The sequence below is a fragment of the Zonotrichia albicollis genome, chromosome 2 (genome assembly GCF_047830755.1).
Source record: "Zonotrichia albicollis isolate bZonAlb1 chromosome 2, bZonAlb1.hap1, whole genome shotgun sequence".
NCBI lineage: Eukaryota > Metazoa > Chordata > Aves > Passeriformes > Passerellidae > Zonotrichia > Zonotrichia albicollis.
This window is the reverse complement of record NC_133820.1, coordinates 49,928,809-49,942,825: the sequence shown is the minus strand read 5'-3', so window position 1 is coordinate 49,942,825 and position 14,017 is coordinate 49,928,809. Positions and strand designations below refer to the sequence as shown.

Below are 14,017 nucleotides of genomic sequence, written 5' to 3'. Positions count from 1 at the left end.
CTGGTGTGTACTTATGACCCTTCCCAACTACCCAAATGTTAACCCACAAGGCCAATTACTAGAAAATAAAAGTCCACAACTTCGTTAACAGCAAACAAGACAAAAGATGAATTCTAAAGCAGATTTTATAGTACTGTACTCCATCATTTTGAGATGAAAGAGAAACCTTGCCTGAAGTACCTTGTTGAACTGTAGAAGAATATATAGCCCCACGGGGAAAATATTTCAAGTGATTTTTACAGCTTAAGCAGAAAACCTGGCTGAGTTCAGTCCATAACACTGCTACCAAGATAGACTTCCACTATTCTTCCTTTTTCTGAGGGAAAAAAATAGCCCTAACCCCAAAGGCCTGTGTTCACACCACTGCTCCAATGGAGTCAGGGTACCATGGGGTGAGAGCAGGGCAGATAATCAGCCCCTTACTGAAGGGAAATACTTGACAGAAATGGGAGGTACAAACTGTTAGCAGTATGGGACCATTAATGGGTATCTAAAACCCTGCTTTCCATTTCAGCTGGGACAGGAGTTGTCTTTTTGGTGGGAAGTCAAGATCTGGATAGTTGGCTCACCCTCCATCTCTTTCCTCCCAGGGATTTTCATATTCCTGGGTACTGGTTTACATCACTTGACATATATACTTGTTTTCTTCAGTGAGCCTGAGTCAATTTTTCTGAAGCTGGGATTTTGAAGATACCTGCTTTAGGGTTACACATTGCAGCTGGCAACACAGGGAAACATAACCAGAAGCAGTGGAATGCACACAGAGAGAAAGATAAAAAACACGTATACACATATGTAAGCATGACTAGAACCATTAAGGTAGAAAAAAACCTCTAAGACCACTGAGTCCAACTGTTAACCCAGCTCCAAACCATATCCTCAACCAGCACATCCACGCACATTTAAAACACTTCCAGGGGTAGTAATTCCACCCTGGACAGCCTATTCCAATGCCTGTAAAGAAATTTTTCCTAATATTCTATCTAAACCTTTCCTGGCACAACTTGAGGCCATTTCCTCTCGTCCTTTCATTTGCTACCTGGGAGATGAAACCAACCCCTACCTCTCTACAAGCTCCTTTTAGGTAGTTATTAAGAGCAAGAAGGTCTTCTCTGAGTCTCCTTTTCTCCAGGCTAAACAACCCCAGCTCCCTCAGCCTCTCTTCGTCAGACATGTGATCAGATAGTTTGTATATTATATTTTATATATTTGTGTATGTGTATATACATAGAGACTATTCATGTACATATATGTTTAAGTGTTCCAGTTTAAAGACAGAGTTTATTAACTCAATATAATCCAAGAGATACAATTCTCCCTTGTCTACTTCTTTGCCTCTATGTTGTTAACAATGTCTTGGAAAGCTCAAAAATTAAAGAAACTACTAGAAATGAGAAAGTGTGAAGAGAGCCAGAATCCTGAAAGGTCATCTAATTTATCCCTGCACAAAGACAAGATGGAGGCAATTCATCCCCAAACAGAGGCCTCTCCTTTGATCAGGAACTTGCAGAAGCTCCTTGGACACCCCAGAGTCTCACTTTTCTTACAACTAAAAATCTTGCTCTGACTTTTTGCTGAGATTGAATAAAATTAATAAAAGACAAGGGAAAAGAAAAAAGAACTAGGGTCAGCTTCCTTCCTCAGAACTACTTATCTGAAAGCTGAAGACTGTTATATTTTATCATCTCAACTCTTTTTTCCCTGGCAGACCCTCTCAAATGTTTCAATATTTCCTGACTTTTCTTCCAGACTTGTGATCTCTTTTGTCAATCTCCTACATCTTCCTGGAAAATGTAGCTCACACCTTCTTGGAAGTGTTGCACCCAAAACAACACAGCCTTTAAGGTCAGGATTTGCCAACACCAATTAAACAGAAAGAATTACTTATTTTTTCCAGAGTTGCTCTGGTTCACCCATCTCATAGAATATTTGCCTTTTCATAACAGTATGAAAGAATAAATACCTTCAGCCTGTGGGTCACAGCTGCACCTCTGCAGTTCTGCTGCCCAGGCAGCCACCAGCCAGAAAACAACAGTGCACTTGGTTCTCTTGCCTAAACGTGGACGTCACATTTATCTTGATGTCTTGCACTGGGCTTTTTCATACCACTTTTCCAACTGTTAAATACCACAGTTGCAGCTTTGGCACTATCCAGGGTAACCTGCAGCACCACTCTGCTTTCTGACATTTAGCAATACAGTCCTTATGCCCATTTATGCATTTAGGAATCAAAATAGCAATGCTGCACCCAGCACTTTAACTTACCCCTCCAATATAAAGGTTACTACAAACTCCCCTGATAACAGTTTGGCGCAGACCATGTTTCCCTGGCTTACACATAAAAATATGGTGCAGTACAATGCCATAAAACTCACTAAACCTAAGTCATAACACTCATAATATTTATTTCAATATGGCCTCCTCACATGTTGCAGAAGGAAATGAGACTGGTTTGATGACTTCCAGTTCCTGAACACAGACTAGCTTTTAGTCATCTTGATACACACATCTCATTATTTTAATACAAGGAGGGTTACTGCAATCCCCTGACTACCCCAAAGCTTTAAAAATATGGCACTGTGAGGGATTCAACAGGGTCGTGCTGAATGTTTTGTCAGAGGTTTTCAAAATCCCCGAATACCTTGTTTATTTACCTCCTAACAATAAGTCAAGTCTAAACTCCTAAGAGCCTATTATTTTTTAATTTGGTAATTTTTCAGGGCTCCAGTGTGCTGTATCTCTGCATTCCTATTAGTGTTTTTGCCTTTACTAGGAAGGCAAAATCTAGGTCTTCTCCTGAACAGCTCACTGAGTGAATTTGGACTTGCAAGTGTCTGTAGAACTGGCCAGACAACTGGGGAACGTTGGGCTTTGCCTTTCCACTCTCCTTATGGAAGACTCGACAGAAGTGCAATGGTAAAGACACCTTTCCAGGAAGAAGGAGTATAAGGAAGGATACATCATCATGGACTATTGCTATTCATTGAATAAGCTCTGAGGAACAGAGCCCAGAACCAAATCAACCACCAGGCTACAGAGCAATGCTCACTCATTCATGCTTTTTGTTTTGTGATCTTTTTTTTTTTGGTTGATTGGTTTGTTGGTTGGTTTTTTCTTCCATGGCTGATTCCCAAATTCTTTCTGCAAACAGCTCCAGTGACAGTGGACAGGCCTCCCTACTTAAACTATACCTCTGCACTGTTTTGGATTGCTAGAGTAAAGGGAATTAATAATTCACATCTCTTTCATATTTGGCATTAGAGACCTAACCCGGGTACTATTTTAGAAGTCTGTGAGGCAACGATGTGGGTGAAGATAGAGGAAGCACCATGCATATTTTAAAGAGAATGAGTCATCCTCTGTAAAGTATCTTGTAATATTTATTTTATAAAAACCCAAACAATACCGAGAAATGCCATCTAGCTGGCCTCATTACCAAAGTTAACTACCTATTAGTTGTTGAGTTTTAGTACATCTTCTGTCCTATTATCTCTGTTATTCTTTTTATTCATGTTTCGATCCTTGCCTTCATCTTTTTCAGATCCTGAACACTCCAAAAGTTTCTAGATCCATTATAAGGGACATGCCCAACATTAACAAACAGGCAAAGCAAAGGTTTGCTGTGTACTGGTTCTGCCAGAAAATGCCAAAATCAGTACCTACTTCAGTATTTCTATTATTTTGTTACTCACCATTACATGTAATTCAGAGAGCTGCTCTCCAATCAAGCTGTGACTGTCTTACACTTCTCTCTGACCCTCCTGCAATCTCACCTGGCAACACTTCACACTTCCCTGAGCCCAGCTGTGAGGCAGCTGTGACTGCAACACGCTCAGTTGCCCTAATTCCTTCAAGAGAAAATCCCACCATTGATGAGGCTGAAGTTTGTACTCAAGAATACACATGTGTATTCTTGAAAGTGGGGACCCATTGAACAGCCTGAGTGATTTTTTCCATGCTAGGCTCACCAGCATCCTGATGCCACTTTTTAAAAACCAGTGATAAACCTTAGAGAACTATCTATATTCTGGTCACTACTTTGGCAGGTACTTCATTTTTATTGTTTTAATAATTTCTTCTTTTTTCTCATTGACGCAAAGAGAGGACAGGAAGAAAAAGAAGACAAAATACACCTGCTTCCCCATCCTCTTGGAGGTAGGTACACACTAAATTGGACTGGCTGAAACCTGAAGAAGAAGTCATATTACCATTTATCCCTAGTAAAGAAATTTATTATTTCCTGCGCAGGTGCCTTGTGAGCAACACATGGTAAGGGTAAGGGTTTGGGTGTGTGCTTTTTTTGACGAAGTCTTTATTGAAACATCAAAATCCATGAGGTCAAACCTTGCAGGAAAAATATAATTTCTTGACACAGAATTCTTTGAAATCCAACATAAAATTTTCCATCAGAATCTGAAAGAAAATGGCACTCCTTCCCTCAGTTTACCAGCTTCCCTATCAATTCTTGTTGGAGAAGTTTGGGTTTAGGAAGCAGATGTCTCATGATAAGAAGGTCAAACCACTTCCCCCAGAAGGGCTGAGTCTCTTCTGCTGCAGCTCTTCCACTTTGTGTGAAAAGGTGAGTAATTAGCTCCACATGCCAAGAATCAGACTGATTACAGACTTGATTTATTTAAACTCTCCAGATTAAACACAAATGCACTAATCAGCTGACAACAGAATCCATCTCATAAATCCTGGTCCAAATAACATTTAACTCTATAAAACTGCTTAAAGAACAGAGTCAAATTCAACCACAATTAACCCATATAATCTGACTGTATAAACACATCTGTGGGAGGGTCTCAAATCTTATTCTGGCTTCCTGAATTAGGCTTTCAACACCCCTATCTTCTCTCATATCCACCTAAGTACCAAAGCATCAAATACCAGGAACAAAGAATAGAAATCCAGGCTCATAATTCAAATCTACTGACCCCAAAACTAGCTGGATGGTTTTTTTTCAGAACTGGTGAATAAATCTCAGACCAATCTGCTCGTGAGGCTACAAGCCCTGCAGAAACTGGGACACATCCAAAAGTCTGGGCAACCTATGCACAAAAGTGAGAAAATGCTTTGAATAAGGTAGCAGACTGGTCATTGTTTTTCCAGGTTGAATTACTCAATGTCATTAAATCTTCTGTAAGATATGGGAGGGTATTTCCTGAAATAACACTTTTTTTTATGTACAACAGATCATGGTGAGCATGTTACACTTTTATCTGTATCCACAATGCAGGTCTCTGGTTATTCCCAGAGGACCTCTGAGGTGCTCATGCTGCATAGCAGCCAACCCTTGGAGGACATCACCCTCTGCCCTTGGAGGTAGCCAAAAGCCATGTGGACTGAGTCCTAGATAACCTGCTGTAGACATCCCTGCTTGTGCAGGAGGGTTGGACAAGATGCCTGCTATTCAAGGAAGAAGCAGACCAGTCACACCAGTGACTCTGAGAAGCACTCAGATTTGCCTTCCCAAACCAAAACACGGATACCAGCTGGCTCCTAGCAGCATTCATGTTACCACGTCTCCTGTGGGATGCACTGGCACGGGCCCTGGGCTGGGGAAGGGCTGTGAGGTGGGGGGGCAGCTGAGAACAGAGCAGGGCAGCCTGCACACTGCATGAACTCTGCAACCAAATAAAGGCTGCTCCTGCCAATTTTTTACCTACATTCCTGTGTTTTCCTGCACGTTGGCTGCATGCAATACAAGGTGCTGGCTTAAAGATGGCCCAGTCCATCTGTACTGGCTGGTTGTGTACGGGATGATTTGCCACAGCTTTAAACATCCACTAATGGAGAGAGAGGCTGGAAGGCAGCAGTGGCAGGCAGGAGAGAGCTGCCTGACAAGGCAATTCCCATTGTGAGCCAAATTAGAATCTCATATTCATCATAAACCCAGAAAAAAATCAACTGGTCATTGAAATCACTAAACTGACTACAGATCTGGATGGCTGATGCCCCAGTGGTGATGAAGAAGACTGCAGAAGGATGGATAATGCACTATTCATTTTAGTACAATAAGTGCTCCTGCCTTTGGTAGACTACACCATTAATCATCATGGAAACAGGCCTGAGCAGGGAGGTCATTCACAAAGCACAGCATCTGCAAGTGAGGCAGGATTTAACCATCACTTAAAGCACTGCTGAGCCTGGATGATACTGTCATTCATTCTTGTACTCTGTGAGCAAGGCCACAACACCCTGTGCATGCAGAAAACACGAGCAGTCCTGGAAATGAGTATGTGCCTGCACCTCAGCTTTGGGCTCCACGTTTATCCTGAAGTTTGTTGCAAGTATGATGTTAAAAAATTGATAAAGTCCCATGTAAGTTTCCTCAGAGTTGCTGCCCTAGAATGACCCTAATTCCTTTGAAACAGGCTGATATTGCAGTTGTGTGATGGGTTTGCTCATGTAATTACACCTCAGCATTCATTCCAGCTCTTCTAGTGCCTTAATTTGAACAAAATGGAGTAATTTGGCTCTTTGCTTTGGAGACAGTGGGAGGTGAAAAATTCACTGCCTTCTGTAAACCTCTTGAAAAAATGTAGAACCAGCATTTCACTTTCATTTCTTAGTTCGAACATTTCCAAACCTGCTGGTGGTGAATAAGTCTCAAATACCATATTGTGGAAATACTAAAACTTTCCAATCACAGCAGTATAGGAGAAAGAATTGTTTTCAATTAAAACCATAAAATATCCTAACAAATAGACTTATGTATATTCTCTCTCCTTCAGCAGATCATGTAATTTAAGATCCGCAGCTGTATGTAGAGGTAATGGAAAATGAGCTTGTGTGCTACTAAACAGTTAAAACTGTTTTCTTCTGTTGAATACTGTGAAGGAGGATCACAATTTTCCCTCTGTGTGTCCAGCTGGTACAGCTAGTTTCTAAGTATGTATCCAAATTATAAATATATTAAACAGCAATTTATGGTCCAGTCCTATAATTTCACAGGATATTAAGAGATCAGGAGCTTCAACAGATTTCAAAGGCACAAGGCAGGTATAACTCTATTTTTCTCTTAAATGGACTTTTTTTAAAATTATCCAGCAGTGTCTGAACACAGTATTCTCAGGATTCTGTTGTGTTTAGTTGTGGACCATAAAAGGACTTCTCTCAAGTCTTCTCTCAATGGCCTCAATATTCATGCTCCTGCCCTTACAGTACACAGCCTTTCAAGCCCAAAGCAGAGCAGTCAAATTCTAAGTCTGATCACAAGATTTTTCCTCAATGTTAAAAAATTATTTGTATGATTACTGCCTCCACTGATGTTTTCAGGATACCACTTCAAAAAGCCTTAGAGGACTATCACAGCCCATCAGGAATATCAATAATAAATTTTTTCTCTCATGGGAACATTACACTACCTGAACTCATTCCTTATCTAACAATAGGGAATCAGTGATTTTAGTAGGTACTAACGGAACAGTAACTAGAACAAAATCCAGTTTTAGGGACTTTTTAGTAATTTACTTATGGTACACAGTATGGTTTGATTTTCAGGTCCAAGCATTAATGAAGTACATAGCACCTTCTCATTCACCATATCCATCCCTCCCTTTAACTTCTCTAGTTTCAGAAGGAAGGTACAGCAACTTGCTCATATTTTGTGGGTTTTTTTAATTGTTAACTATCTTGTTATGTAAAGTTGGCGCTAGTGAGAACTTTCCTGACAACTTTTTATTCTAATTGTGTTCCCTCTCTCCTTGAATGTCATCCCACATACAAGAAAAATGGCAATTAATACAACAGTGGAAAATAACAACACTGTCTCTTCAGATGGTTCAGTAGTTTACCAGCAGTAATTGGCTCTTCACTGCAGGACAATATCATAACTTTAATTGCAAGTTTTCAACCATGGCACATAATGTGGCTCTTTATAGATACATTAATGAATGTTTGCTGCTCCTTTATAAATTCCTGTATATCTAAACTATCAGCCCCACAAATAACTGAGACTTCCAGCATGCACTCTACTCAGCAAAATTATTTTTTTAATTCACTTAATGAAAGATCTGCTTTTTGCATGAAACTACTCAGGCCATAGGTTTTACAAAACACCTTCAAAACATAGGAAGAAAAAAAAAAACAAACAAAGTTATTTCAACTCAAGTGAATGACCTAAAAATTTTTCTAACATTCAGTAGGTTTTACCACTGTATTATGCAAAATGATTCCCCTTTAAATATTTATAATTGGGCCCACATTTCAAGGCTAAGGTCCTCATATAATAAAAGGTTACACTTTCAAAGAGTGTGCAGTTAAGTAACCAGAACATTTATAATGTACATTCACATTGTGAAATAGTTTTATGCTAAGGTAACCAGCTGGAACAAATGGGAGCTATTGCAGTATAAAACTCTAGAAAAGCTGTGATTAATCAGGTATAGGTCCCTGTAGCATGTAACTATATTATTTGCATAAATAGAGGCATGGGTGTTCAAAATCATGGCTCAAGAAAAGAGGCAAGACCACTGAAGGAAGAAAGTTGCAATTTAGCCTCAAAAAGATCTTTCCCCCCCTGTTGCTGATCAAGAGAAGACTACATGTTTCTGTGGCTGCTGCAACGCCTTTCTGTTTGTAACACCATTATGTCAAGATCAGACACAAGCATTTTGAAGTGAAAAAGAGAAGAGAAAAAAATGGGGAGAGTAAAGAAGAATGAGGAGGAGAAAATAAAAGAAATTTAGCAATAGAAAAGCAAATCTGCTCTGCAATTCCACCAACCCACAGAATTTTCATACAATTTTTTTTTTTTGGAATGTTATTCACTTACCAACATCAGGATCAGTTGCTTGGACTCTTGTTAACAAAGCTTTTGTGGCTGTGTTCTCGTAGACACAAGCAGTGTAGTGGTCAGATGAAAACACTGGTGGATTATCATTAACATCTTCTAAAATAAGATGGATTTCTGACTGGCAAAACCTGCCACCACCATCAGTGGCTCGGGCAACCAAGTTGTATGCAGGGATTTTTTCTCGGTCAAGAGGGGCCAGAGATTTCAGCTCACCTGAAATTATTTAAAAGCAGAAGTTGTCATTATTATCGTAGCAACATCATTAATTCTAAGCAGCCTGAGTGTCTCAAAATCATGTGTTCCAAAGGAATAGGAAAGAGAAAACAAAACCAACATTGCTTATTCCAACAAACAGATTAAAAACTCACAGCAGTGTCACTTCCCCTTCCTCTTTAGCCAAAAAAGTGACATGCCAATATGAGTGCAGAGATGACAAGCCATTCATGGTGGCTTTAACAGCAGCCTACAGCTTTACCCAGATGAACACCACCAAGTTTTTCCAAGCCTTTGTGTCACTCTCAAGATTTATAGACTCCTTAACATAGAAACATTTCCTTTTTACCAGCATCTGCTGTGATACGACAAAGGGTAATAGTTTTAAATTAAAAGAGGGTAGATTTCGACTAGATATAAGGGAAGACATTTTATATGATTAGGGTGGTGAAATAGTGGCACTGGCACAGCCCTAGAAACCTTAACTGGGTGGCTCTCAGATTAACATGATCTATTTCAAGATGAATCTCCATATGGAAAGGAGTCTGGCCTAGATGACCTTTTAAGTTCTCTCCCTACCCAAAATATCCTGTGGTTCTGTAATAAATCTCTGATTTAACTTGAAATCTGCAGGGAAACAAAAGGATGGATATCCACTGTTCTGGTTATGACATCCAACCTGGCCAACAAAGATGTCCCTCTTTCTCCCTCCTGTCACCACCGTTCAAATGGTCACCCACATCTGCCAGAACTGGAACAATTGGCTGATAGACACGTGTAACCTAACTCTATTTAATGAAACCAGTACCCAGAGGGGTTAAGGCTATTCAGAAACATTTGGTGGTATTCTTACCATTTTCTGGATCTAAGAAAAATTTATTGTTCCCCGAACCATAAAGAGAATAGCGAATTTCACCATTGGCCCCGATGTCAGCATCTTTAGCACTGATTTTGAGAATTACTTTGTTTGGTGGAATGTCTTCAGGAAACAATGCTGTGTAGGCAACCTAGAGTCAAAAACAGACATGTAAGTTATGCTGTAGCAGTATTTTACAGTCTTTGAACAACCTTTTTGTAAAAACTATTTGTAGTGCATCTTTCTATACAGGAAACAATTTTCCTTTACACAACACATTCCTAGAAATTCAAATTACTGTTAAGTTCTGAGGTGTCACAGAAACAATGCCAGATTATGACTGTGAATAGGGCTCATCTTAGGTGCTTAATGCGATGCCCTTTTTTATCTTCTATTTATTCCGTTGACACCTATGAAATGAAAATCTCAATGAGTGTGCTAACAGAAACAATTGTTTTTATCACCTCATCCAGCAGTTTTGAGGGAAATACAGATTGTGATTCCCCAGAGTGGTAGAGTGGTTCTTGCAAAGAGACTAATCCAACAGTGAATGATAATGTAACGATGGGAATTATATGAGTATGTGCATGCACACATACACACACATACATATATATATATTTATAAATTTTCTGTGAGTAGTACCATTAAGGAACTGGGTTTTATCATGTTTTTTCTTTCACACAGACTTTTCTATTGCACTAACATCAGTTCCCTGGACAGCCTTTCCACAGAATACAAGACAGTTAGCACTCTGAAAGCTGTGGTCAGGCCACACTACGTGCATTCCAGACAACAGGATAGCAAGCTACAGCCTTCTTTTCCACTGGATGGCTGGTATCTGGAAAGTTGAGGAAAGCTGGAGTTAAACTAGACTGATGACATTTCCACATGGATTGTGAAAGGAGAGCTCATTCTTCTTTGCAGGGGAGGAGTAGCTGCCCAATGCCACCTCACAACGCATCATTTGCTGTAAAGCCAACTAAGGCCACTGCGTACAAGACTCCTTTGCAAGCTTTACGAGACCATTATCCTTCAATCTTGGCTTCACAGGAATGCTTTATCCTGCTTTCTCTCAGAACACTGCAGATTCCTCAACTAAGACCATAAGGATGAAAATCAGCATTGCCTATGAATGCTTTGAATACTTGCAAACAGCGAGAGACTCCCATAGGGAGAGCATGGCTCTCAACACAGTGGCCACTTGCCATGGGTGGTGTTAACTCACCTGCTCACAAACTGGATTATTATCATTGACATCAGTGACAGTCACTTCCACAGCAGCTTGGTTCACAAAGAGGCCATCTGTGGCAGTGATGTTCAGATAATAAATGTCCTGCTCTTCCCGATCCAGAGGCCTTTTAACATAAACTTTCCACTCGTTCTGAACCAGTCCCAGAGCGAACTTCCCTTTGGGATTCCCTCCTGCAATAAGACAAGCAACACACAATGAGCTGTGGTGTCCCTTCAGAGCTCTGTTTAAACACAGAGACACATCACTAAGCAGCCATCATTTCTTTCACAGCTTTTGTTGCTTCCAAACTTGCAGACTCAGGAAATGTGTAATGAAATCACACTCCCTGTGTTTACTGCCCCCTGATTGCCCTGTATGAAAGTGAACCGATAACTTTCAGTGGAAAAAAAAATCCATTTAGCAGAGCTGAAGATGATCTCTTGTTCAGTTCTCCGTAAGGGTAATCAAATTCACACTGTGAACAATCAATATTCCTCTTGGGCTGGTACAATTGTCTTTCCACTTAGTCTCGGGAGAGGATGTAATACACCGTAGCTCTTGTTACCAAGACAATTTCATTAGCTGTTGATTATGCAATCAAGGACTGGAAGTGGGTTCTATTAAGGAATCCTCTAATGAAAGCTCCATCATACAACTGTGCCATTCTGGTGCTTATTAAAATTCCTGTTTTTAAAAAGTTTACATGACACAGGAAGACACATTAGTATTAAATAGTCCTAACAAGAGGTCATTTGAGAAACAGTTGGAAGATAAACAGTACAAATAGATTAAATGTATCCAAGAGTGAAAGCTGGTGAAAGGTGCGCAGGAGATAAAGCAGAAGAGATTTTTACCATGTCACAACACTGACACTGAACCTGGCAATGTTGCTCTTCCACATCATTAAATTGCCTGTGTCAAAAACAGGTTGGGAGAGGGAAAGTTTTGGTCCACATCATCCTCAGGAGGAAGGGAAGGGGAAGGAGAAGGGAAGGACATGTCACATACAGAAGTGTGCAGTAATTAGGGTGGGCACAATCCTTAATGTTTCAAACAGTTATTCAGTTATTTACTCTTTTATCTGAAATGGTACGGTCTCCTGCCTGGTCCATGAAGAAATCATCTTCAATCATCTTTCTGCGTGTCTGATCCAAACCTCCTGTCAGACCAGACAGTAAAATCTTTTAAACCAATGTTATGACTTTACTTTGCTAGTCAGCTAAGGCCCATACAGCTGCTTGCTCATTTCCTCCCCAGTGGGAATGGGAGGTGAATCTGAAGGGTAAATGTAAGAAAACTCATGGGTTGAGACAAAGTTTAATATGTAAAGCAAAAGCTCTGTGTATAAGCAAAAGAAAAACGAATTCATGGCAGGTGTTCAGCCATCTCCAGGCTTTGTCACCCTGACAGTTACTTGGGAAGATAAATGCCATTAACTCTGAACATCTCCCCACTTCCTCCTTCCCTCAGCTTTTATATGCTGAGCATGCTGCCATATGGAGTGGGATATCCCTGTGGTCAGTTGGGTCAGCTGTCCCAGCTGTGTCTCCTCCCAACTCCTTGTGCACTCCCTCTCCTCACTGGTGGGTTGCCTCAGGACCAGAAAAGGGCTTGACTCTGTGTAAGCTCTGCTCAGCTGTAACTAAAACATCCCTGTGACATCACAAATCCAAATCACAGCTCCATAGCAGATTCTTCTAGAAAATTAATTCTACCCTTGCCGAAGCCAGTAAAGCCAACTACCCAGTCTTCTGTGCCCAGCTTGGTCTGTAAAAATGTATCTGCACATTTAATAATTGAGGAGAGAGCACTACACTCATAGCAAACTCATGTGCTACAGAAACTGAGTGAGGAAATATTAAAAAGCATCATGATGTTCAGCACTGGCTGAACTATAATTGCAGCCAACCTGCTACTAGCTCTCTGCCCACCATATTAAGCTTTCTCCTATGGTCTCCATGCAGGAATTCAATCTTAGAACTACTTTCTATGTTGCTCATGTTTAAAAGTGCTATAAAACTATAAAGGGAATGCTTATTCTTTCTTGTAACACGTTCAAAAATGTCAAACATGCTAGTGTGTATTTGCTTACAAATTAATCAGGGTTCTGACATGTGTCATGGGATATGTTCAAGCTGAATGGAAAGACCAGGTTCTTAAACCTTCCCCTCTAGTACTTCCACTGAATGACTGCGTAAGTAAGTAAAAAAAATAAAAATCCAAGGCTGAACTTATTTCTGTTGACTCTGTTATCAGGCAATTCGTCTCTCTGATGTGCTGCTTGTGTTGTCACAATTCTGCCAGTTCTCAGGGACCTTCTTGTCAAAATATCAACACAGAGGAGGTCTGAACTTGAAGTTGAGCTTGAAACCAATCAAAAAAGTCAAATGTCCATTCCATACCTTCTTTCTACATCAAAAAGCAGGAAAGAGGTCACAGAAAGCTGTAATTTATGCCTTCTTCATTAGCTACCAATGACAAGATAGACTAGTTTCTATTTAATATGAAAACTAAGTCATTTGAGTCAGGCTGAGCAAATCTTTCTTGTTAAGAGTCACCATTTGTGCTAGCTGTGACTGTGCCAAAAAAAGCAAGTTGTAATGAATAGGATTTCCAGAAAATTAGTCAGATAGGCATTATAATTATAAAAGGCTTTTGAATCATACAGAGCACTAAACTCATGTATCAAATACAGATATTTTCTGTTGATAGAAAACCACCCTTTTTGATCACAAAACTAACAATGATCACCATTGTTTAATCTGTTGTGTCATACAAACACACATTTCTCCTAAAGAGGGCTACACAGTGTTGATGTATACTACTGGCCAGATCTGAATACAATCCAAGGAAATGAGAATCTGTCCACTGACTTGAGCCTGAATATGACTTCAAAGAAAGCAGACCCCTGCTG

General features: G+C 40.1%; 1 protein-coding gene across 10 annotated transcripts in view; it reads right to left on the bottom strand.

The window, feature by feature from the left end:
* FAT3 (FAT atypical cadherin 3) overlaps positions 1-14,017 on the bottom strand; it is a 333,148-nt gene that overhangs the window by 55,450 nt on the left and 263,681 nt on the right. For all 10 annotated transcript variants that reach the window (XR_012578991.1, XM_014266195.3, XM_014266196.3 and 7 more), the window contains 3 exons: positions 11,098-11,294; positions 9,867-10,020; positions 8,780-9,013 (listed from right to left, as the gene is read on the bottom strand). Coding sequence is in view for 9 of the 10 variants with exons in the window: in XM_014266195.3 (XP_014121670.2) it covers positions 8,780-9,013; positions 9,867-10,020; positions 11,098-11,294 (585 nt within the window). In the remaining variant the exon portion in view is untranslated. The remainder of the gene's footprint in view (positions 1-8,779; positions 9,014-9,866; positions 10,021-11,097; positions 11,295-14,017) is intronic.